This window comes from Bubalus kerabau, chromosome 4 (genome assembly GCF_029407905.1).
Source record: "Bubalus kerabau isolate K-KA32 ecotype Philippines breed swamp buffalo chromosome 4, PCC_UOA_SB_1v2, whole genome shotgun sequence".
Classification (NCBI taxonomy): Eukaryota; Metazoa; Chordata; class Mammalia; order Artiodactyla; family Bovidae; genus Bubalus; species Bubalus kerabau.
Genome location: NC_073627.1, coordinates 22082469 through 22107098, shown reverse-complemented (window position 1 = coordinate 22107098; position 24630 = coordinate 22082469). Strand labels below are relative to the sequence as shown.

Sequence of the window (24630 nt, the reverse complement as noted above, 5' to 3'; positions counted from 1 at the left end):
CCAAACAGGTGCTGGCCAGGGGCTGGCGCGCCAGCAGGGGGCGGGGCGCAGCGCTCCGCAGCTTCCTCCCAGGGCCAAGTGAGCCTGGAGTTTCGATTCGCAGAGCCTGCGCAGAGGGGGCCGGCCCAGTCCGCCCCCGGCCCGCCCCCGCGCTCCGCCCCGGGGTATGTAAGGCGGTCCTACGTGGCCTCGCGCCACCGCTAGACTCCGTGTCCCTCCGCGCAGGCGGGCGGCCCCGGAGAGCTAGTGCTGCGAAGGCGGCGACGGCGGCGACCCCTCCTCATCATGGTGAGCGGGAGGGCTGGGTCGGGACCCTAATGGAAAACGAGAGTATTGGGGGACTTGGGGGCGGAGGGAGGAAGTGGCATGCAAATGAGGACTCGAGGTTCCGGAGTTGAGTCGGGGCTTTCTTGGCTGAGGTATGGGCGACGCGGGGAGCATGGGGAGTGGGGATGGCGCTGGAGAAAGAAGGGAATTAGGGAATCGGGGCTCAGAAGCAGCTCCTCCGGAGCACACCCGGGTGGCGGGTGGGCCGGGGTAGCGGGCACTGGGCCGCTGGGCGGGCATTCGGCACCCACTCCCTGCCCAGGGCCTCGTCTGAGATAATGTGCGCCTGCTGAGCTGTCTGGGTGCTGGCGGGAGGTGGGGCCTCGCGGCTTAGAGGAAAAGGCGCTTTACAGTAAAAAGTGTTGCCGCCTGTGGCTTTGCGCAAGCAGGAAAACAAGCGGCTTAGAGAGGTGCTGCTGAGACACAGCAAGGGGTGCGAAGAGCCAGACTCCGACGCAGGTGCCCTGTACCGCCCAGTCCTGGGGCAGGCACAAAGACCACGACTTTGTGGGGGGCCCAGGGCAGAGGAGGAGGTGGCAGGCTGTGCTGAATGAAGCCCTTTGTCCAGCGCTCTCCGGCCCAGCCCCCCCCACCAGCCCTTCTGTGGGACCATTGTCCCCCCATCCCAGACAAGAGAGTATTATCTGTTACTGGCATTGTTGGGGGAAGGGAGGCGGTCTTTGGTTGACCCTTCTCCACCCCCACCCTCCTCGGTGCGCTCAGGGGCCAGGGCAGCTGTGGTTTTACACAGACAAAGAGCCCCCCACCTCCAAAGAGGTCATCCTTAATAGAGGCCAGGAATATAAAGTTAGACTTCACTTCTAGAAACGCAGGCTTCAGGCCCTCCCCTGCAGGCACTTCCCAGCAGTTTTCCTTTCAAGGTGGTGGCAGCGGGTGATCCTTGAGGCTATCGTTCTCCTTAAGAGTTTGGGACTGCCCAGACAGCCCTCTCCATACTGCACAGCCAGAAGCCCTCAGGTCCCAAGGACCTAGGAGAGACCATCTAGAACCTCATGGCTTGGGAAGGTGCCCACGGCCCCGGGGGTGCCTGGAGTGGGGGGATTCCTCAATAGGGCCAGGCCTGAGAGGAAGAAGAGAGGCTGGCGGGGTGGCCCTGCGTGACTTGGCTGACGCCTGTCTTCCCCTCCTCACACAGAGTAGAGGCTTCTCCCGAAAGAGCCAGACGTTCCTGCCCAAGGTCTTCTTCCGCAAAATGTCATCCTCAGGGGCCAAGGACAAGCCGGAGCTGCAGTTTCCCTTCCTGCAGGATGAGGAGACGGTGGCCACGCTGCAGGAGTGCAAGACACTCTTCATCCTGCGAGGCCTGCCTGGGAGCGGCAAGTCCACGCTGGCCCGGGTCATCGTGGACAGGTACCGGGATGGCACCAAGATGGTGTCTGCCGACAGCTACAAGATCACCCCTGGCGTCCGGGCATCCTTCTCCGAGGAGTACAAGCAGCTGGATGAGGACCTGGCTGCCTGTTGCCGCCGGGATGTCCGGGTCCTGGTGCTGGATGATACCAACCATGAGCGGGAGCGGCTGGAGCAGCTCTTTGAGCTGGCCGACCAGTACCAGTACCAGGTGGTGCTGGTGGAGCCCAAGACGGCCTGGCGGCTGGACTGTGCCCAGCTCAAGGAGAAGAACCAGTGGCAGCTGTCAGCAGACGATCTGAAGAAGCTGAAGCCTGGGCTGGAGAAGGACTTCCTGCCGCTTTACTTCGGCTGGTTCCTGACCAAGAAGAGTTCCGCGGCCCTCTGGAAAACTGGCCAGACCTTCCTGGAAGAGCTGGGCAACCACAAGGCCTTCAAGAAGGAGCTGCGACACTGTAGGTGGCAGGGTGGGTGGGTGGGGCACTCAACCTTATTCGTGAGCCCTCTTGCTGGCTGGGCACAGGGTGCTGCGTGCCTGGGACCATTGTTCTCCAAGCTCTTGGGGGATGCGGGGGTGCTCACCTGGCGCTGGCAGAGGTCTCCTGGGGCGGTGCACACTCAATGGAACATGGGAGAGGTGTTCGCCAGGGACTTTCCCTCTCACTGTCTCCCCAGGTGCCCTCTCCCAGCCTGGAGCTAGACCACCGACCCTGTCTTAGAGGTGGGGAGAACACATTGCATACTGTCATAATAGGAAGTACATCAACATTTCATAGAACCCTGGAGGGGAGAGTCTGGTCCAGTGTTTTCAAACTCAGCTGCAGAACCGTTTTCTAAAATACAATATGCCGTGGAGTCCTAAGCTGCAGAAAACTTACTACTAGAACTATTGTAAATGCCAGCGGGGACAGTTCCCAGGCCCTGAGCTAGCCAGCGCACCTCCTGTGGTATTGCACAGCTCCAGAGAACAACCTAGAGTCCAGCCTCGTTTTTGCAGATGGGAAATGCACAGAACGGATGTGGGGTTTGCCCAAAGCTATTGTGAGAGCCCTAGACTCTATCTCCTCTAGAGGAGCCTTCCCTTATTGGGTCAGACCAGAGTGCCCTCCTGCTGTTTGCTGCACGGAGAGGAGAGATTTGGGATAGGGAAGGCCCCCCCTAGTGGCTCTTCTCCTCCAGTGACCTGGAGGACATGTCACCCACCTACTAATCATCTCTTCTTCCTTTAATGCATTCCTAGTTCCTCCCCACCCCTCAATTTTAGACTTGAAATATCCCCACCTGTGTTTCTTTGGGTTGTCAGAGGTGAGTTGTGCCTGTATACATTCTCCGAGGACTTTTCTCAGCTCCTAAGATTCGAATGCTGGGAAAGCAGGAAACCAGGATGCTTACACCACCTGGTGTGAGCCGTGCCTGTGAGTAGCGTGACAGAGACGTGCCCGAGGCAGGGCTCCTGGTTAGCACTGGTTCTGCCCTGTAGAGTGACTGCCTCTTGAAGCTGCATTTATCATTAAAAATTGGGATCCTCAACTAACTAGAGATCGATCCAGTGGTTAAGATCCTGCATTTCCAATGCAGGGGGCATGGGTTCAGTCCCTGGTCTCAGAACTAAGATCCCACATGCCCCACGGCATTGCCAAAAAACCAAAACCCCCTGGTGTCCTTCTGCATGGGACAACGCAGGAGAAATGTGGTGGGCCACACACAAGGCCTGCCCTCTGAGCGGGGGTCTCCCTCCCGTGTGGAGGGTGAGCTGCATCCTCAGAGGGACTCAACCCTGGGAGCTAACAGGAAAAACCTAGTGATGGAGAAGCTAGCCTTAAGGTTATCCCATTATCTCCTAAGACCCTTCCTGTACCCGTTACTTTCTAAGACCCATGGTAGCCTCTCATCCACCCAAGGAGGCTGCAGGCTACCTATTTTTCCAGTGACCAGCTGTTTCTTTTTCCAGGGGCCCCGAGTGAAATGGGTCATGACAGTTATCTGGGTGGTCACCTATTGTATCTGATTGACAGATGAGAGTCACCCACTTGCCCCAGGTCCAACAGCTTGGAAGTGGGCTGGATGTTATGCTCTTTCTGGCTCCTTCCATTATACCATACAGTTCCCCTCCTTTTTTTTCTTTTTAGCCCCTTTTTCATGACCTGCTTCCCTGTTTTTTCAGATATGTAGCTCTGTTGAAGCTCAGATTCCCTTGGCTTATCCTGCCTTCCCCTGGGTTACAAGTGCCTTAGTTTTCAAGTCTGGGTAAGAGATGTAAAAATTTGCGGAACAAAAAGCAGGGAACTTAAAACACCTTTTCATAGCACTCGAGTTGCTATTAATTTGACCAACAAATGAATGGCAGATTGCTCAATTACAGTGGATTGCAAATGTAAGCTCCACGTTGGATGTTTTTCCTCTGGCTCTCCCAGGCTCTCGGTGATAGCTGCTGCCATGCCCCTACCCTCCCGCCCTGACCACCCTCCCTCTCCCCCCACAGTTGTCTCTGGGGATGAGCCCAGGGAGAAGATTGAACTGGTCACCTACTTTGGGAAGAGACCGCCGGGCGTGCTGCACTGCACAACCAAGTTCTGTGACTACGGGAAGGCCGCTGGGGCAGAGGAGTATGCCCAGCAAGATGTGAGTGCTCCCCAGGAACCTGGCGGAAGCGGGGAGAGGGCAGGGCCCTCTGGAGAACCAGACGGCCTCTCAGGAAAAGTGGAGTCTGTCCCAGCTTGTGCCTCTGCAGCGTTAGTGGTACTGAGCTCAGTCGCCCCGCTAGGCAGTGCCACCAGCTTGTGCTGTGACCCTGGGGCCTGCCCCTTCTGCAGATGCTCAGGGAATGCTGGCTTCTAAGCCTGTGTTCATTTCCAAAGGCTAGAAGTCCCTTACCCCCAGGAGGCTGGTGCTCTGAAGTCCCTGTCCCGAGTTTGAGGCCTGGTCGTGCCCCGGAATGGGGAGTGTCGAGGGACAGAAAGGCTCATTGGCTTAGGGGTATCAGCCCCTTCCCTGCCTGCAGGCTACCCCCGTCTCCTACCCACAGCCTCTCCTATCAGGTCCTTAACCACCTGGCGTGGCACCCTGGTGTGCCTGGCTGACCCCAGCCTCCTTCAGGTTGCCTCTGCAGGAAGGCTGTCCCTGACCCTCTGCCAGCTCCCTCACTTCTCTGCCTAGTTTAACAGCCATTATACTTACTTGTTCCGTGGTTTCCTCCCACACAAATGGAAACTTTCAGAGGGCAGCAGTGTGGTTCACCTTGTATCCCTAGCACCTCCCACAGTTGCATGAATGAACACGCAGCACACACTTTCACTCCCACCTCTAACTGTACATTCATTTAGCAAGATTTACTAAGCACCTATTAACTGCCAGACAGGGCTTCCCAGGTGGCTTAGTGGTAAAGAATCTGCCTGCAGTGCAGGAGACTCAGGTTCAATCCCTGCGTTGGGAAGATCCCCTAGAGAAGGGAATGGCAACCCACTCCAGTATTCTTGCCTGGAGAATCCCATGGACAGAGGAGCCTGGCGGGCTACAGTCCATGGGGTCGCATAAAATAGGGCATGACTGAGCACACGTGCACGCACACAGTAGACACTGTTGGGGTGAGGGGTCATGAGCAAAAGAGGGAAGTTTTTTATGGTCAAAATGGGAGAGATGGGCTTTCTGAGAATCAGGTATACCGTAAGCCACAGTGTATGGAGTAGAGTTTGATCCAAGGCCTTTATTTCTGCCCTCACCCCGCCCTCCAGGATATTGTCTGGATACTAGCGTGCTTTTAAGGGGTGAGTAGTAATGACAGCAGCCCCTGCTAGGTCCTCAGTCCTCACCCTGAGGAAGCTTCAGCATCAGCCCTCTTACAGGTGAATGAGCCTTGCAGCTCGTGGGTGGGGAGCCCAGGCCTGAGCTCAGGAAGCCTGGAGTCGCTCACCCCTGCGCTCTCCTGCCTCTCTGGCACCTCTGGCTCTTTCAAGCAGCCTGGCCAGTGTCAGTGGAAGGACGTCTACCCGGCACCAGGCTGCTTGTGGCGCTCACTGTCCCTCTGTCACGGCCACCACCTCTAGCTCGGTCCTCTGCCCTCTCTCCCTCTGTAGGTAGTGAAGAAATCCTACTGCAAGGCCTTCACGCTGACCATCTCGGCCCTCTTCGTGACACCCAAGACGACAGGAGCCAGAGTAGAGCTGAGCGAGCAGGAGCTGGCCTTGTGGCCGAACGACGTGGACAAGCTGTCCCCCTCTGACAACCTGCCACGGGGCAGCCGCGCACACATCACCTTGGGCTGTGCGGGTGACGTAGAGGCCGTGCAGACAGGCATTGACCTGCTAGAGATTGTGCGGCAGGAAAAGGGGGGCAGCCGCGGCGAGGAGGTGGGTGAGCTCAGCCGGGGCAAGCTCTACTCCCTGGGCAGCGGGCGCTGGATGCTGAACCTGGCCAAGAAGATGGAGGTCAGGGCTATCTTTACGGGATACTACGGGAAGGGCAAGGCTGTGCCCATACGCAGCGGCCGCAAGGGTGGCTCCTTTCAGTCCTGTACCATCATCTGAGCGTCCTGGGCCACCTGCCCCTTCTTTACAAGGGAAGGGGGAGGGGAGGGGAGCATTCCTCTGCTTGATCTTTCTTTTTTATTTTTTACTCAAAGTTAACTTTCCTGTAATTTTTAAAAACTTGTAAAATAACTTCTTTCTTTTCCTGCCCACCCCCTTTCCCTCTAACGCTCAAGCTTTCAACACAAGGGGGTGGGTAGGCATCATTTAGGAACCTGGACCACAGTTGACCAGGCTGGGCCAAGTTTGGCCTGGACTGGAGCCACGACCCCAAGCTCTGCTTCCAGTTACTGGGCCCCCAGGCCCACTGCCCTGCACGAGGCTGGCTAGTGGGGAGGGGACACCCCAGCACTGCAACACTCATGGAGTGGTCACCAGCCACAAGAAACTGTGGTGGATTTGAGATGGGAGGACCCCTGGGTTTTGAGCCTGTTTCCTAATCAGAGTGTACTGTTTTCCAGGGCAGAGAAGGGGTTTCCCTTACACCTTTGGTCCTAAGTGCCTGTCCCCTCCTCACACTGTAACTAGGTAACAGTTTGACAACTAGGGGACAAAACAGAGTAGGCAGCAGCCACACTCCAGGCTGGCTACAGGTTTCACCCAGGGAAAGGGATGGGCTGCCGTCCTTCCAGCCGTGTGGCCCTGCTGTGTTGGTGGGGAGATCGAGGCCAGAGACAGAGCCTCGGTGAGAAAGTACCAGTCTTGCCACCTGCCCAGCCCATCCTGCCTCCTTGGTGCCTCTGGAGGCCTTTGTGTCTCTGCTGAAAGGGGTCAGTGGGCACCAAAAGCCAGTGGAGTGGCCCCTGGCTGTCACGGGCCACGCCCTATCCAGTGCCTCTGAAGGAGGGGTTTTAACACTGCTGTAGGAGCTGGGGTTCCTGGGGTGCCCTCCACTGCCCTCCGCTCAGTAACGGCCCTGCTAATCAGGCTGTCACTTGATAGAAATGCCTGGACTGAAGTTACTCTCCTGGCTTTGCCCACCTCAGCAACTTGTAAGACTGATAATGAAATAAATCATGTTAATCCTAGCTGCGTGCCTCTCTCTCCCGCTGTGGCCCGCTCAGTCTTCCCTGGGGCAAGGGCAGGGTGCGTTAGGACTGCCTTTGTCCCCCAGCTTGGGGCCATCGGTCCTGTCTCCCCTCTGCGGGCTGGGCACAGCTGTGGCGAGACTGGGCAGCTGAACAGTGTCGGCTTTCATGAGGAGGCAGAAGGGAGAGAGACTGGCCTTGGAGGCACACAGACAGCAGGGGTTGGCTGAATATGAGGGACATGTAGCACAAAGCAGCCCCCAGTCACTTGGCACAGGCCCCCAGGTGTGCCCAGCCAATCCAATCGGAAGGACCTCAGCAAGACCCGGAGTTCTTCAGGGAGGGCCACCTTCAGGTCAGTGCCACTTCAAACACAAGGGAAGAGCTGACATTCAAGAATCTCTTCCAGGCTAACAGAGGTCTGGTTGGCTACATGGGAACTTCCCAGGCCTTATGCAGTCAGCACTTCACCAGGGTCTTCACACTGAAGGGAGAAGACTGAAAAGAAAGGGGCTGAGGCTCAGAAGGAAGATAGTTAGCTATTTGGGCCAAGGTCTTTACCCAGCCATCTCTACTTACCAGAGCACCAAAAATCAGAGCTTCAGCCAAAGCCTCAAGTGTCTGCCTGGATGTCCTGAGATGATTCACCACAAACACGAAGCTTGACCTGAACAGCATGACAAATGCCACTGCTTCCTGTCCCTGCTTGCCTTCCATGCAGGAAGTGACACACGTGGAGAAGGCTAGGGGTGTTTGCTAAAAATTCCAGCTAATGAGCTGATGTCAGCACCCATACCACTGGGCCCAGGAGCTGCCTGGCCCACTTGGAAAGGGTCTGAGGGTGAGGGAGGCGGCATTTTGTCTTTGTTGCCATCTCCCTCAAGCAGTGGGAACTGTGAACACATGTATAAATCTGAGTTAGCCCAGCCGGGCACCTGGCACCCACTTTGGACACATGCAGCTTCTACTGATTTCTAGTGGCCCCTACCATAAGATGTGTTCTGAACTCACTGCCCCATGACTGGCATCAGGCTGGGCCCAACAGCATCTCCAGGGCCTGCTTAGCATGCACGTGCTAAACAGATTTTTGAGGGGGCACCCACACCCCTCGTGGGACAGCTGACTGAGCCTGAAGTCCATGTGGGCATCCACTCCGTGCTGGGGACCCAGGTCTGGCCCCACTGGCTGGAGTGACAAAAAGCAGCTGCCAGAGCAAAGTGCCAGAAAGGGTCAAAACATTTTATTCTCTTAATTTTTTTTCTTTTTTAATAAAGTTAAACAGTAAAACAAAAATTCACAAGCTGCCCTGTCCGCCCCCCGCCTCCCTCCCCTCCCCGCAGTCTTCGGCGCTGGCTCCCTTTCCTTCACCCCACTCACACAGACACAGGGTATCCAACTGAGAAAACGAAACTGCTCTAAGGACGTGGAGACATGATGAAGGGAGGAGGTGAATTGTGTCCACATTTGAGGTTAAACTGAGCAAGTCTGCATTTTCTGGATTCTGGGTGGTGTCCTTTCATTAGCCAAACTGAAAAAAGAAATTCCCTGGACCAGACGCTGCAGGGAAAAGAAGAGTTTGTCAGCTGGCTCTGAGTTTCCGAGGGAAGATCACTCTGCCCTGGTTATGAAGGGCTGCTTCAACCGCAAATGGAAAGCCGTCTGAGGGTATCAAAACAGGCTGGGCCCCAGGACGCAGGAGGAGGCCCACAAGCAGGTGGTGTGTGTGTTGTTCTAACACCTTCACCCTCACAGGGAAGCTCTGGTTAGACACCTCCCTGACCCCAAGCAGGTGTGGCTTTTGTGCTCCCTAGGCCGGGTGTGCGCAGAAACCTGCCCCCCCAACCCTCCCGCCCCGCCCATCCTCAGCAGCACCCGAGGGGGTAGATGTCCTGCTAGAAGAGAATTCTGCCGCCTCCACTGATGGGCCTCTCTGACTCTCAGAGTGCTGCCTAACTGGGGAGCCCCTGTGTCGGCTTGTGGCCTGGGAACTCAGGCACACCCACCTTCAAAGCTGAAGCCCCCAGGACCGCCAAAGAATGCCTTGAAGATATTGTTTGCATCAAAATCTGCAGAGTAAAATAAGAAGCAGAGAAAGCACAAAAAGGTGAAAAAATCAGAAGTGTCTGAAGAGGAACTTAACAGAGAATGGGTCTCCAAAGCTCTCCCAGATAACAATCACTTCCGTCCTTTGCCCAAAGTCATGGTCGAGAGGCAAGCCCACTACTTGGTCCCGCTTTGTTCTGTTCTACTTCCAAGTGTGTCCCAGAGGAAAGCTTTCCTTGCCTCAACGCACTTTGCCGTGCCCTCTCCACAATGGGAAATGCCGCTTGCACCTGTACACTGTCTCCCTATGGTGCTGGGGCTGCCCCTGAAAGGACCAGACTCCATCCCTTAGGTGCCACCAAGGCTTATCTAAGAATGAGACACGACTGAATGTGTGCGTGTGATGCCATATTCTGTCTACATCATATGCCAGAAAAAAAGCCACCCGGTGGCAATCGTGGTACTGGGACTGGCATACATTAGATCATTCCCAATTAATACTCAACGAAACCTAAGGGGGAAGCTCAAGTAACCCGCCCAAACCACCTGGTCAGTGACAGCAGCAACACTGAACACTGCTGCGTCGCGACTCCCGCGCGGCCCTCTTCTCATCAGGCCATGGTGGGCCTCACGTAGCCAGGCTGCCTAAGCTGCACAGACTTATCTCCAGCGGCCAATCCCACAGGCACATGGTATTTAAAAGTGAATTCTTTGCCTGTGTATCTGCTCATCTTCCTGGCTCCCCCAGCTCAGTGAATGGCCCCACAGAGTCAGCTGTGCCCAAGCCACTTTTGACTTCGTCCTCTGCCTCTCCTGACACGCTCGGCAGCCAACTCCTGCCGATGCCGTCTCCCAACGTGCCCTCGATCCTCTCCTAGTGATCTTGTTTTCCCTCCTCTTCACCTTTTCTAAACCAGCTCTCACAGCCATTGCAAATATAACTCCAGAGCTAAAATCAGGTCCACAGGTCCCTTTCTTAAACCCTTCAACAGCTTTTGACTACTTACAGCTCTTCTCAACTGCTGGGCAGAGCAATGTTTATTATTGTTAAAATTAGGTTTGTAAAACACACCCACCCACCCTGAACTGGCAAGGTCAAGGGATATCTATGTAGCATCATCAACCTTATTTTAAGTTCCGAAAGATTTCCTCAGTGGAAGAGAAAGGGTTGGCATTAGAGGCAGTGGTCTGAGAACTGTGCACAACTCAGAGCTTCTTTTATCCCCAACTGAGCTCACCGTGAGCAATGATGCTCTCAGCTACACTTCACTTTCATTCTAAGTCTTCTGGGGAAACTGAAGTCTGTGAGGGCTTATGGGAATGTGCCAGACACATAAGTATCAGTCATCAGACACTTTGCAATGGGAGAAAAAAATAAACTTCCAGCCAAAAGGAAAAACCCAATGTTTCCTGTAGCCTCCAAGGCCTGCTGAGGTCTGACCCAGCTACTGTGTTGCTATGCCCCAAGCACCCTCTATCCTCCTAGCCAAGTCCTGGTCACTCCCCTGCAGTGCTGTGCTTTTCTGCATATCCAAGCTTTCCCTTGCTAGTGCTGACCTTGGCACTCAATCTGTACCCCTGGCACCTGCTACACTTGACTGCCCTCATTGGGCTCCATGTCTATCAGACCAGGGGTCAGACTTGGCCCGTGGACCAGGGTTTGCAAACCCTTGGACTATGAGTTTCAGCTTTGTTACTTTCCATACCCATCACAGTACCTCACACATTACAGCTACTCATCAGAGTGCACTTAACAAACTGTTGGCGTCACTGGCTGATGACATAAGACACCCCTACCCCCACCCTACTCCTCCACCCACAGAATGTCTTCAGGAAAAAGGCTAACATTTCACAGGTGTCAGGTGCAACCCAGGCCACCCCAACCAACTCCCAACTTACCACCCATATTCATGCCCTCTTCATCAAGGTCTTGTCCACTATCATAGCGAGTCTTTTTCTTGGGATCAGAGAGAATGGTAAAAGCTTCTCCGACTTCCTTGAACTTTTTCTCCTCCTCCTTCTGAACTTCAGCACTGGCTCCACTGTGTCGATCTAAAGGGAGGAATACAGGAAGAACTCAGAGTCTCAAGAAAACAGAGTTCAAGGGAAAGACTATATTATGTCTCATTTTACAATCCAGTACTTCCCACATGTGGTGTATACAGAACCGAGCACCACCTAATTCCAGCTGAGGAGCCTCTCTGAGGCTTTGGTGCTGGACTGACCATGGTGGCAGCCGGCCCAACCTGCTCCTGCCACTGAGCCCCGCTCCCCACCCGCTCTACCTGGATGGTGCATCAAGGCCCGCTTCCGGTAGGCTTTCTTGATCTCGTCCTCAGAGGCATTCTTGTCTACACCAAGAATCTTGTAGTAATCTTTCCTCTTACTCTTCTTCAGTTCTAACTGTGCATTTTTAAGGAGCTGTTTGTGTTCTGGAGGAAAACATTTAGCGTCAATGGATAAATCCATTTTTGGCTTCCTTTACCAAGTCCCAGCCCAGATGCCCTGGAGTCAGAAGCCCTGTTAACCATACAAGGGGCTTTTATGATGTTTTCTTGTGGAGTTTAAAAAAATCTATTTACACTTAGGTTCTTCACATCGGCCTCATGACACAGAAAATGAAAGTGGCAGGGAGAACTGGGGACCAGAAAACAGGTGCCTTGTCCCACATTTGGGATCTCTGCTCACTTCTTCCAATGAGCTCCAGGTTCACCCTTGAATCAAACTACTCCCGTGTCCAGTTTTAGGACCTACAAGTCAGACCACACAGTTCCCTAAGGAACATGTGCTCAAAATTCTTTACCTTTTGTTTTCTCCGTCTGATATACTTTTTCATAGTCCCGTACTGCTTCTTCATACTGTTCTGTGTCCAAGTAACTGAAAAGGAAATACAGGGCAGTTCAGTGACATAAATAGCAATGGCCTTTGGTATCACTCTAGGGAAAGAGGCATGGCTCAAGCAAGAGACACAAACTTTTGGCTGAGATGCTTCGTGAAATAGGAGTTCTTAAGCTAGCCACAAGAAAAATTTGCTACCAATTCCTCAAGAAAAAGAGAGAGGTCTCATGCCACTTGCACCCACCAGCAAAGTGATACACTGCTCTGAGGAGAAAGCAACCAAGGGGAGAACGTTCCTTCTGATTTCACTTAGAGCCACCGAGAGTCATCTGGATCACCTTAGGAGAGACAACGTGAAGGTACCTACTTGACACTTGGGACTGAAACAAGGGAGAAAAATTATCAAGTGAGATCAATGGATATGGAAGAGTTTTGAAACCGAAAGTGCCATAAACATGCGGGGCCAGCTCCAATCCAGAGGAGATGTGGGATTAGTCAGCCACAAGAAGGATCAAGTTCAAGGTGGTGGCTGCCGGCAAATGCTTCTGTTAAGACTAGTCAGTCTGAGAGATATAGGTCAGTGAGACAGAAAAGGAGACTGTGAACACAGGCTTGATTCTCTTTCAGTGGCACAGAGGAAGGAAGGACCCTGACCCAAGATGGGAGGAAACCAGCTTGACAGGCTGATCGCCAATCTTATAAATGTCTCTTCCACAGAAATAAAGTGGCATTTTCCTGATGATATCACTTGCTCTGAGACTGGCCTACTGATTAAACAGACTCTTGTAGGAATTCCAGAAACAGTCACCGTCAGCTGGGGAGTGGAGAGTGACCATACAGTGCAGCCTGCCACTGCAGAGAGGTTCAGTTTCTTAGACCGCTGCTACACAAGCTCATCTTTGCAAACATCACACAGCACCCCCAGGCCCAGAGGCCAGGGCAGAGGGAGCATTACTGATGGGGCTGGCAAGAGACCAGCCCAACATTCTTAGGCATCTCCAATTTTCTGGCCACATCTTGATTTCTGACTTTTAAAAAACGGTGCAAAACCAATGCCCCACAGATGCGGGCACAAATGCTTCTAAGAATGTAGAGAATCCATTTTCAGGATTAAGTGTAATAATATAGACTGAAATAACACAAAATTAGTAACTCTGGGTAAAGACTGATTTGATAAACAAGCTAACCTGATGGACTTTCCAGATCCTTACATAATGTACTAAATAATCTTACATTACAGTTTTACTTCACACTTTTTTTTAAAATTCAAGGACATCCTAACATCAAAGAAAACAATTTTAAAAAGAAAAGTAGAGCTTTAGGGAAAACGGAATGCTCCGTTCAGCCCATGACAGGAGCTGCAGCAAAGGTCCGGCCTCTCCCCACCAGTGGGGTGAGCTGACGCAGACCCAGGCAGCACTCAGGCTTCTGGGAAGGCTTCAGCCTGAGCTAATCTCCAATACTTCTCATCAGTCCCAGCTGCTCTAGAGAGCTGTTGCCAAGTTCTCAGCTAACTGTGCCCGAAAGTGCAAGCTGTGCTTTGTGGCAGGATCTCACAGCAGACCCACGCAGAGGACAGTTCTGTTTCCACCACAAAGATAAGGGGCTATCTGACCAAAGCGATTTCTGTTTATTGCACACACATGAATAAACCATAATCTTTCCTCCCGTTACCCTCCTAACAAATCCAGAATTTTCTGTTCTCTTCCCATTCCCTGTTCAAACACTTCAGAGTGTTCCACTGAGTTGATTCAGTCTTATGTTTCCAGTCATTCCTTCCCTACTAGACAGCTAGGTGAGAGTCTGCTTTTTTTTCTTTAACAGTAACTGCCGTAAACATGGATATAACACTTTTTATCTGTTAAAATAAGTCTTTAGCTGGTCAAAGGGTACACTACACTTCTGTATTCCAAAGCTTCCATGTGTGTCTGCAAGTGGTATGAAAAGATGAGATGACTGATAGTCTCATAGAATCTGTAATATAATTCTGTGTGTGTTTGACAGATTTAGTCATCTACTTTAGAAATTCACTTTAAAAAAAAAAAGCACTACACAGGAGAGCAGTTTTCCTATTTTTCACAAATGTGGATAATTTGGGGCACACTACATGGGAAGCAGCCCATGCTCTCGCCACTGGTGAGACTGGGGAGCCTGAGGAACTATGAGCTTGCTCACCAGGCAGCAGCAGTCACACCTGTCCTTTGGCCAGGACATTCCACGAGGAACACGACGGCTGGGGGAGGACTGGGACATAACACATGGGTCTTCCTCTAGGACCTTTAAAAGACAGAACATTCTTCTCTGTCTGGGAAATAATCTGAAGTAAAATGGATTTGGGGGAGTGGTCTCTCGCAGCCCTTGCTCACGTTCCTGTCTGGAGAAAAGAGTCTAGTGGCTTCAAAAATAAGATGAACAAGTATGCTGCAGAGCAACCTGACTCTGAAGGCAAATCTGAGTGCTGGACCTAGGCAGGCACATCCTGGCTCATAAATAACCTAGTCAGACAAAGATATTTCAAAGGGGACTTCCCTATACTGCAGGGATGCGGAGCCAGATTAAATCCCTTCCTATGGAAGCACTGTCTTCCCTAACCCAGAACATACAGGATCGGCACAACTCTAAACTACCACAAGAGACACCTTATTCTTCCTCTTCCAAGCACCATACATTCATTCAACAAAGCATTAATTGAGTGAGCACCTACTGTGTGCTAAGCACTGTGTCAAGTTAGAGCAAAAGTGTACAACACAAAATAAAATCTCCAAAGGAAATGGATTTTAAACTTTAACAAAAGGAATTTGGGTCAGGCATCAGAGGAAACTTACTGACCGTGAGGGGCGTAAGACACAGGCATGGGAGACTGAGGGAGCTTGTGCAATCTCCTCCGCTGGAGGTCTATAAAGATAGCTCTAGGGCTGGAACAATCCCACCTAGAGGCAGGGGGAAGGACCAAATGACCTCACAACATCCCCGGGTCTGCTTCATCATCCACAATGCAATTCCCCTGGCAGGCCGGCAGCAATGCCCTCTTCCCCCCACCCACCAGAGGCACTTACCACTGAGCTCTTCTCAAGTAGGCTTTTATATAAGTGTCATCGAGCTTCACTGCATTTGTGCAGTCTTCTATTGCATCATCTAGTTTCCTAAGCTTCAGGAGAGAGAGAGCAGTCATACTTCACATCTTCGGTGACTGAGGGAGCCCAGAAGCTGTGGCCATGGCTTCAAAATTCTAAGAGGATCCACTGGTCATGCGGGCCCACTGTCACATTCATTCTTAGAGAGCTCGTCCCTCAGAGGGCTAAGGACACCAAATTCAAAACTGGGTTCTTTCCTAAGTGATGGAAGCCAGGCACACTTATCTGCAAGCAAAAACCACAACTACTGCTTCAGGTTAGTGCCCAACCAGACATGGCAAGAGGAAGGGTGGTTCTTGCCTCCTATTCTTCCAGAGGCCAACTGGAAGAATAAGAATTACTGTAATTTTTTAAACCACTAGGACTCTGCAAGAGTAAGGAGCCTATTCTTGTTTCCTGATGGTTGTGTGGGACAGCACTTAGGGTATTTTCCAATGAGCAGGGTGACCATCAGTTATACTGGAGAAAAAACTAAGCCTGCCTCATATTCTCATGTCCTCAGAATCCGTCCTAAAAAAGAATCACTTGGTTAGGCAAAAAGAAGCAACACTTGCTTTAAAAATTGTCTCAACGCCTTTAGCCAGTCTCTTTTTTTTTTTCCTAGCCATTTTTTTACTGGAAGAGAGAATCTTGAAGAACAGGTGGGAATATCATTCCAAACTGTCCCTCAAGTGTCCCTAAATTCCACAGAAAAAATAAAAGCTTGCCTCTCTGAAGTTCGTTCCTCACAAGCTGAAATATTAACCTTTTCTCTTCTCATCTGGTTTACCCTTACTGGGCAAAGTTCCCAAGACCTTTTTGTTGGCCCTTAAAAATATAGGCCCCAAGTTGCAGATCAAGTGCTTGCTTACCTTGGAATTAACCGTACCCCGATTACAGTAGAGTTTAGCATTTGTTTTTATATTGTTGGGGTCTATCCCCAGGGCTTCTGTGTACAGTTCATATGCTAGCTTGTAATTTCCTTCTTTAAATGCTTTATTCCCATCCTCTTTCTTTGCTTTAAGTGCTTTGGCATTCTACAAAGAAAAGCAAGGGGAGTTTCAGTTCACATCCAGAAACCCTCAAACCACTGCAGAGAGAGTCCAGAGTCTATTTTCTGTTTCTTAGATCCCAGGATGGCCCCCTACCCTGCCCAACACCACCTCTTGGGCTATTTGTTGCTCATTGGTGCTTGCTACAGAGTGGACGGGAGAAACCGAGATTTACAAAACAATACCAATGAGACCTGTGTTACCCAGAGTTTACCTCTCTCTACTCCCCAGGATAAGCATTACTATCTTTTCTTCACTGAAGGAAGAAAAAAAGAAAAAACACTGAGATATTAAAAGGATCTGACTCTAAATTATCATATTTACCTTCAGGCAAATACAAAGTTGTCCTGAAATAAATTCTAATGAAAGAACCAAGCATCCTGGCAAGGTGGGAAGAAGTGCTATCACATTCCCTGTGACGGGCGGAAACCTTTCACCCTGTCTTAAAAGTGCAAAGAGGAAGCTTTCTTTCCTGCCCAGATCTGGTGCCTAGAACTTACTCTGCAAGCAACGCAGGCCTTCTCGTGGTCAGGAGCCATCCTGAGAGCCTGTACAAAAAACTGAACCGCCTTCTCAATACAATCTTCATAATAAAGGCAAAGACCTCGTACATACAGAGCATCAGCATTGGTGGAATCCATTCGTAAAATGTCACTGCAACAGCCAGAAAGGAGCACATTCAGCTGTGGTCTGGATTTCCCTCACCGTTACTATCATTTGGCCACTTTTTTTTCCTTGACCATGTGTCTAATATGGAAAGTATCCAAAGGTAGATTCCCAAGAACTCCTCCAAAATTACCTGTTTTCCCCCCTTATACACTGTGTCTCACAATCTTTATTAGAACAGGGTTGGCAGATACAGCCCACAGGACCAAATCCCACTTGCTGCTGGATTTTGTAAATAATGTTTCTTTGAAATCCAGCAATACTATTCATTTATCTATTATCTACGGCTGCTTTTATACTGTAGTGACAGAGGTGAATTGTTAACAGAGACCACACAGCCTGCAAAGCCTAAACTATTTACTAACTGGTCCTTTACAGTTTGCAAACCCCTTGAGTAGAAACAAAAGAACACTTAACATCTGTTCTTTCACATACAGGTCAAGTACCTATTGAACTTTGTAAAACCCTTAGGTTTTCAGACCTGGTCCAACCTCTGGCTTTAAGTCCCAGGAAGGTCTGATCACCCTATCTATAGGACCGTATGTAACTCCTGATGTAGAGAGCTGCTGGACAGCATTTGTTCAGTGCTATCTGGCATTTCACTGCAGAACTGGCTTGACTTCATACCTGGCCACAGACTGTGCTTCTGGGTAACGACCCAGCATTGCTAAACATTCTGCTTTGAGGATTTTGAAGCGATGGCAGGCAGGGGCATATTCTAGGGCACGGTCCATGCAAAAAACAACCTGTGGAGAAGAAGAAAGCAAATGAGATTCTTCATCCTGAACTCCAGAAATGTCTTCACTTTAGTCTGGTCACAGGTAACAGAGAGATTTAAGGGAAAGTAATGCCAGAGGTTTAAGAACATTCCTAAATTACCAGACTAAACCACTGAAATGAGGACAGCACTTGATCCAGACGATGACAACAGCAGCAAGCACGCACTGAGTGCTTCATGCGCTAACTCACGTAATGCTCGCAACAATTTTATCAAGAAGGTTGTATTACTACCCTTACCTTTATTTTTTCTGGCTTTTTTATTTTTTAAATTAATTTATCTGACTGGGCCAGGTCTTCAATGCAGCACACAGGCTCTTCGCTATGGCACATGACTGTCTCTAGCTGTGGCGCCCAGGTTTAGTTGCCCCGCAGCATATGGGATCTTAGTTCTCTTCTCTGACCAGGGATCGAAATTGTGTCCCTTGCACTGGGAGGCGGATTCTTAACCACTGGACCACCAGGGAAGTCCCTGTTACCCTTCTTAAGATGAAAAAACTAGAGATTAAAATAACTTGTTCAAGGTCACCAAAGCCAGTAAGTGATAAGAAGAGAATTTCATCCTAGACACGAAGATCCAGAGCCTATAACCCTAATCACCATGCTAAGGTGCCTCCACAGGGAATCCAATCGATAGTGACTGTGATCAAAACTCTCATTCTTGGTCTTCCCTGGTGGTCCAGTGGTTAAGAATCCACCTGCCAATGCAGGGGACCCAGGTTAGATCCCTGGAGTGGGAAGCATCCACATGCAGCAGGGGAACCGAGCCCACGCACTGCAACCACTGAATCCCCACACTCTCTAGAGCTCATGCTCTGCAACAGGAGAAGCCACCACGATGAGACCACCACACACCATAAACAGACAACAGCCCACTCACTGCAACTAGAGAAAGCTCTCGGGCAGTAACAAAGACCCAGCAAAGCCAAAAATAAATAAAACTAAAGAAAAATAAAAACAACTCTCATTCTTCTAGTAGAAATACTATTATTTGCTACTTTGCATAATTCATGTTTAGCCTAGTAAGAAAGACAAGGAACGGCAAACGAGAACCTGAGAGTCACTGCTCCCTACACCGCTGACACCGCTCACAGCGCCTCCTTCCTGTGGCGCGAGCCTCACCCGCCACTGACTGCCGGGGTGGCCACTCTTCCGCTTTAGAACAGATTATCCAATATATTAGTCCGTCTTCAGTGGTCCTAGACTATACTTACCATGTCACTATACTAACCAAAATGTTACACACACACACAGAGCTCGGATTTTTTTCAGTCTTTCAGCTTAATAAAGATTCTCCATATATTCCCATCTTTTTTCTCAGTTTGTTCTCTGAGCTTTCACTTTTTGTTTATCTGCTATTCCTGGGAGATCCTTCTTGAATCATATTCTCCTAGGAATAACTGATCCAACAGAGAAATCTGGAGTTTAGGGACACCTATTCCCTCTAAAAATCTGGTCATTGGGATCAAGAAGTGATGAAGTTTGAAAACTTAGAAATAACTCAAATTCCATCAACAGGAAACTAGTTAGGTAACATAGACATTCATAGAACAATATGTGGCTCTAACGTAGAATGAAGAAGCTCTCCATATTAATATGGAAAGACTTCCGAGGCCTATTAAGTAAAAAAAATTTTAAAAAGGGCAAGGTATAGAACTTTGCATAGCATTATTACCTTTCATTCAAAAGAGAGAGAAAAAAAAAGAAAATGAAGAATCTGTATTTGTATTTGTTGGGAATTCCCTGGTGATCCAGTGGTTAGGACTTGGCACTTTCTCTTCCAGGGGCCGGGTTCACTCCCTGGTTGGGGAACTAAGATCCTGCAAGCCACACAGCACGGCCAAAATCAGTACTTGTTTATTTATGTAGACCAAAACTGTAGCAGAAAATAGAACAAGAACAGTGCTTACCCCTGGGGTGAGAAATAGACAGATGGAAGACAAGTTTGGGGAAAAACTTATCACTGTTTATACTTTCCAGCCTCTGAACCAAGAATAGCATTTATTCAAATATTTAAATTTAAAAGTAAGGGAGAGTAAGTAAACACCATGAGCTGTTGCACCTGGAAGACTTTTCTGCAGTGTCAACAGTAGGGACGCCTCTCCTTGAATGACGCAGGTTATACCCTGGAAATTCTAAGGACCATAGGAAAATGCAGGCATTGAGTAGGAGAGTCATGGTGCTAATTTCCCCCTCCTTAAACAGAAAAGGAATTAGGGGAGAGCAGTCAGTCAAATGTAAGCAGTCACATCCTGCTGCCTTTGCTAGGTTCTGTACAGAGATGGTTCGGCTCCTGGTGGGGAGTGTCAGTTGGAGCCTTAGGGTTTCACTTCCCACCCCCACCTCCCCAGGACTATGGACAGCTGCAGGCAAAGAAGATCTTTGTTTCTTACAAGTTCATCTGTTTCCCCTGCCAGGATCATAATTCTTCATTTGTGACATCACCATGAACTACAGTGGGGGGGCTGGGATGTCACAAACAGAGGATTCTGTCACGAACTGGGGATTCTGGCTCCAGGATAGGCAAGAAAGAAAAGAAACCCAGAAGACCGCCTTTCGAGACAAAGCTTTTGCTTATGTAAACCTCAGAAAACGTGACAGGAGACAGAACTGCTTTCCAAACACACACACACACACACACACACACACACACACACACAAAGTATGAATCACACTACAAAGACACCACGGTTACTAAAACCAATGGACAGAAGAGGGATGCTAATAAGTTAATGCGGACTCTATAAACTAATCAGATATTACCACGTAAAAAGACCATCACAGTCTGTGACTTAAGAATGATTCTTAACTGTACCCTTTCATCAAGCATTTGAGGACCTGCTATAGAAAGTACTGAGCAAATTCCCACATAAGAATTGACAACTCCAGCTCTTGGATGACACAAACTTCTTCTAAGTGATCCTGAAAACTGATCCTTATCAGTGACTTTTAACCCTTTTCAAGGCCACTTACCTCCCTTTGAAACTAGTGAAAGCTGCTTCCAAGTTCCCTTGCTCAAGACCTAGAAAGATACCTGCAACTCAGATACCTTTCCCCATGTTTCACACAGGTCAATCCCTTTGCCAAGTACATTTTTCATGAACTGTCATACAGCTCCATAAAGGACAGTGGTGTGCTTTCGTGGAAACACTTAACATCAAAAGGGTAGTGTTTATAGCCTGACGACAGGCTATAAAAACACGACTCAAAAACGTAAAAGGGGTCTCTACTTTTTATTTACAGCTGCGTTCAGTTCGCAGGTATTAAAGCTAGCTCTCATTATTCTAATAAAAATATGTAATCCAAACTTAATATTTAATTCCAACTGGCTTTTCCTTTACTAACCACCACACTTTTAGGCTGCTAACTCCTATCAGAAATAGGGATGAACTCAAGTAACAGACTTGTACTGCTTTTTATTACAAAGTGAAATAAAATTAAGAAAAGAAACACTTCAACAAAAAAGTTTTTTTTAACTCTGTTGATGTGGAGCAACAGGAGCTCTCATTCCTTGCTGGTGGGAATGCAGAAGGATACAGGCCACTTTTGAAGACAGTTTGATAGGTTCTTGTAAAATGTAACAAATTTTCACTATAGGCTCTAGTAATTGCACTTCTTGGTATTAACCCAAAGGAGGTGAAACTTAAAGCCGCACAAAAACCTGCACACAGATGTCTAGAGCAGCTTTATTAATAACTGCCCAAAACATGTTGTAACAAATATATCTCTGGAATTCCCCTCTGGGGAATGTGGATAATGGAGGAGGCTATGCAAGTGTGGGGCAGAAGGGCTATGGGAAATTTCTGTACTTTCCTCTCAATTTGGCTGTGAACCTAAAACGTTCTTAAAAAAATTAAGTCTTTAAGAAAAAAAAGAGGGAAAGAATGGTCAATGCCAAATTAAAGGGAAATTTATTGTTTTAGATCTTCTGTACCTTAGTACTCCTCTAATTACCACACACACACACACACACACACACACACACAGAACTTTGTGAGAAAAGTGTAGATGAGATTTCTACATAGTTGTAGTTTACCTTCCGAAAATCCCGCTTCTCAAAATCCGTTTCTGCTATTTTCTCATATTCTATGACTGCATTCGCATTCTTGAACTATACCAGAAAAATCATATAAGAGAGTTTCAATGAAGCTGTAAATTCCACAACCACAAAACCCAACAGGACCTTGATGAATTTATTTAAAGAAAATCAGAACCACAGATTTTCACAAGTCATACTGGTGAAGATGTAGCCAAGACTTCTTAACAGAAAGGTGAAGGCCCAACCTTCACCCTCAGTTTGAACTTAAAAGTCAGAAACGTAAGAGCCATGACAAGATGTATGTAAAATAAGAGGCCCTGTCAGGGGTTTGGTGAGATTCTCACTAAAATGTATCCAACAGTAAACAAGGTACCTAAGAAAATGGAATTAAAACATGTTTTAGCTGCTAACAATTTAATCAGGATCTGAATTCATACAAATTTTTTTAACCTCACTCAAATCAGTTCCTTGATGCATCTGCCTACGCCCCACTTCTGCCAACTCGGAAACTCTCTACATTTCATTGATTTTCCAAACCTGTAAATCATATTCAAAACCCCTTTTACAGATAAAGAAGCTGAGGCTCTGAGAGACTATGAGATTTGTGCACAGTCACCCAGGTGTGGCTGATGGCAGAAGTGAGACAGGATCTCAGTTCTGATTTTCAAGTCACTATTCCTCCCAAATACACCACCGTGTTTCCTCTGATACAAACAAGGTCAAGCCCATACCTCCTGCTGGGCCTGAGCATTTTTGTGATCCAGTTCTAGGGCTCTCTGGAAACTACGACAGGCCGCCATGGCATTCCCTAGAGATAGGTGGCATTTGCCTTCTCGTAGATGTCCCTAGGAGAAACACAAACGGGGAAGAAAAGAAACATGACTGGCCAAGCAGAGGGACATCAACAGCAGGAACAGCCACACAAAACCAACAAGGGATGAAAAGAGCCAGAGCAGCCGTTATCAGCCAGGGGTGACGCTGCCTCCACGGCACACTCAGCAGTGCTAGATATGTTGTTGCTTGTCACAACTGGGAAAGCAGGGAATCTGCTGAAATATCCTACAATGCACAGGACAGCCTCCTACAATAAAGGATTATCTGGCCCGAAATGTTAATAATGTCAAATCTGAGAAACCCTGGGCTACAGGAACTCAAGTATAAGCAACTTAGTACCCCTGAAACAGCCCTATTACATACCCGGACGAAAGTGTCATCCAACCTCACTGACTGCTGTGCATCCCCGAGAGCTTCCCGGAACTTTCCGAGCATCATCAAGGTGGCGGCTCGATTCCCATAATAGCTAGCATTTTTAGGACACATATCTACAGGAAAGGCAGAAGAATGTGAAACAAAGTTTAGCGTGGGTCACTGCTTCAAAAACTCAGGGGCGCCGACACCCTCAGAACTATATCAAGACAATCAAACTATAACAGGAATGTTGGCATGCTCTCTTTAAAGGCCATGGCCAAATTTTTGACTACTTGTGCAAAGGACAGTAACAATGGTGAAATCAATTTACAAATAAAAGTTATTTAGAAATGATTTATATTTAGCTTTAAAGTGTACTGATTATCTTTTAGGAGTGATGGGTTAGCACATTTATCTTAATGATTTGTATTTTATGTAATAAGATACAAAAATGAATTTGCATTTATTGAATTGGAGGTGCAGATGGAGCAATTTAGGTGAGAAAAATGCTGATACGAGATTAAAATACTGCAAACTGAGCATGTAACTAAGACTTGTTCATATCTACAAAGGTCTCTTTCAATTCTGGTCTCCTCAGTGTGAAACAGATCACCAGCCCAAGTTCATGCATGAAACAGGGCACTCAGAGCTGGTGCACCAGGACAACCCAGAGGGAGGGGATGGGAAGGGAGGTGGGCGAGGGGTTCGGGATGGGGGACACATGTACACCCACGGCTATTTCATGTCAACGTATGGCAAAAACCACAATACTGTAAAGTAATTAGCCTCCAATTAAAATAAATAAATTAATTTAAAAATCTACAAAGGTCATTTTCTAAGACAGTAAATGAACTGGCAATGGCTGAGAGGATTAAGGTGGTTATCCTTCTGCCACATTATCTAGAATTTCTGGAACTGCCTTTAATTTGCCAAATGAAGAACCACCTGCTTGAGCCACAGAAAGTTAATTCTTTCAGGTCATTAAACCCAAAATAGTTCACACAGTTAACAGTCATCAATCCACTAAGCAGAAAGATTACTTCTTACAGAGGAGCTATTTATAACAGCATTTGGCAAATTATTTTCCAGCATATTCCTTCTCACCTATGGCTTTTGTATAATAGTTATAAGCTTCATTGTAATCTTTCTTGGCATAGTAGGCATTTCCTTGTTCCTTGAAAGACTCTGCTTCTCTGAAAAGCAAAGAGAAAGAGAATCATGTTACTATACCCAGGGAATGACCTCTATAATCTCATGGGAGCAATCTTTTGGTCTAGAGTCCCCAGCACATAGAGCTGAAAGTTAATGTGATACTTGAAGCAATTTATAGATTTGTTCAACGGGCTGATGGACCAAAAGGGGGTGCTAATGAAAGAATTTAATGTACAGGAGACAGGGATCAAGACCATACCCATGGAAAAGAAATGCAAAAAAGCAAAATGGCTGTCTGGGGAGGCCTTACAAATAGCTGTGAAAAGAAGAGAAGCGAAAAGCAAAGGAGAAAAGGAAAGATATAAGCATCTGAATGCAGAGTTCCAAAGAATAGCAAAAAGAGATAAGAAAGCCTTCTTCAGCAATCAATGCAAAGAAATAGAGGAAACAACAGAATGGGAAAGACTAGAGATCTCTTCAAGAAAATTAGAGATACCAAGGGAACATCTCATG

The 24630-nt window shown here is 48.5% G+C and overlaps 2 protein-coding genes across 3 annotated transcripts in view; one reads left to right on the top strand and one right to left on the bottom strand.

Annotated features, from left to right (window-relative positions):
• Positions 1–166: 166 nt before the first annotated feature.
• Positions 167–7407, top strand: CNP (2',3'-cyclic nucleotide 3' phosphodiesterase). 2 transcript variants are annotated; one of them, XM_055575875.1, is made up of 4 exons: positions 167–288; positions 1484–2153; positions 4181–4320; positions 5772–7407. In XM_055575875.1, the coding sequence occupies exons 1-4, from the start codon at positions 286–288 to the stop codon at positions 6219–6221; spliced, it is 1263 nt and encodes a 420-aa protein (XP_055431850.1). In that variant the 5' UTR covers positions 167–285; the 3' UTR covers positions 6222–7407. The 2 variants fall into 2 exon arrangements, with proteins under 2 accessions (XP_055431850.1, XP_055431851.1); XM_055575876.1 differs by having other exon boundaries at positions 4181–4324; positions 5776–7407.
• Positions 7408–8467: 1060 nt separating this feature from the next.
• DNAJC7 (DnaJ heat shock protein family (Hsp40) member C7) overlaps positions 8468–24630 on the bottom strand; it is a 30408-nt gene continuing 14245 nt past the window's right edge. The window contains exons 2-14 of the mRNA XM_055575874.1: positions 24070–24158; positions 22975–23099; positions 22509–22622; positions 21775–21849; positions 17589–17707; positions 16796–16949; positions 16116–16280; positions 15187–15278; positions 12096–12169; positions 11578–11724; positions 11192–11344; positions 9253–9315; positions 8468–8806 (exon numbers count right to left, since the gene is read on the bottom strand). Coding sequence (XP_055431849.1) covers positions 8769–8806; positions 9253–9315; positions 11192–11344; positions 11578–11724; positions 12096–12169; positions 15187–15278; positions 16116–16280; positions 16796–16949; positions 17589–17707; positions 21775–21849; positions 22509–22622; positions 22975–23099; positions 24070–24158 — 1408 coding nt within the window. The 3' untranslated portion in view covers positions 8468–8768. The remainder of the gene's footprint in view (positions 8807–9252; positions 9316–11191; positions 11345–11577; positions 11725–12095; positions 12170–15186; positions 15279–16115; positions 16281–16795; positions 16950–17588; positions 17708–21774; positions 21850–22508; positions 22623–22974; positions 23100–24069; positions 24159–24630) is intronic.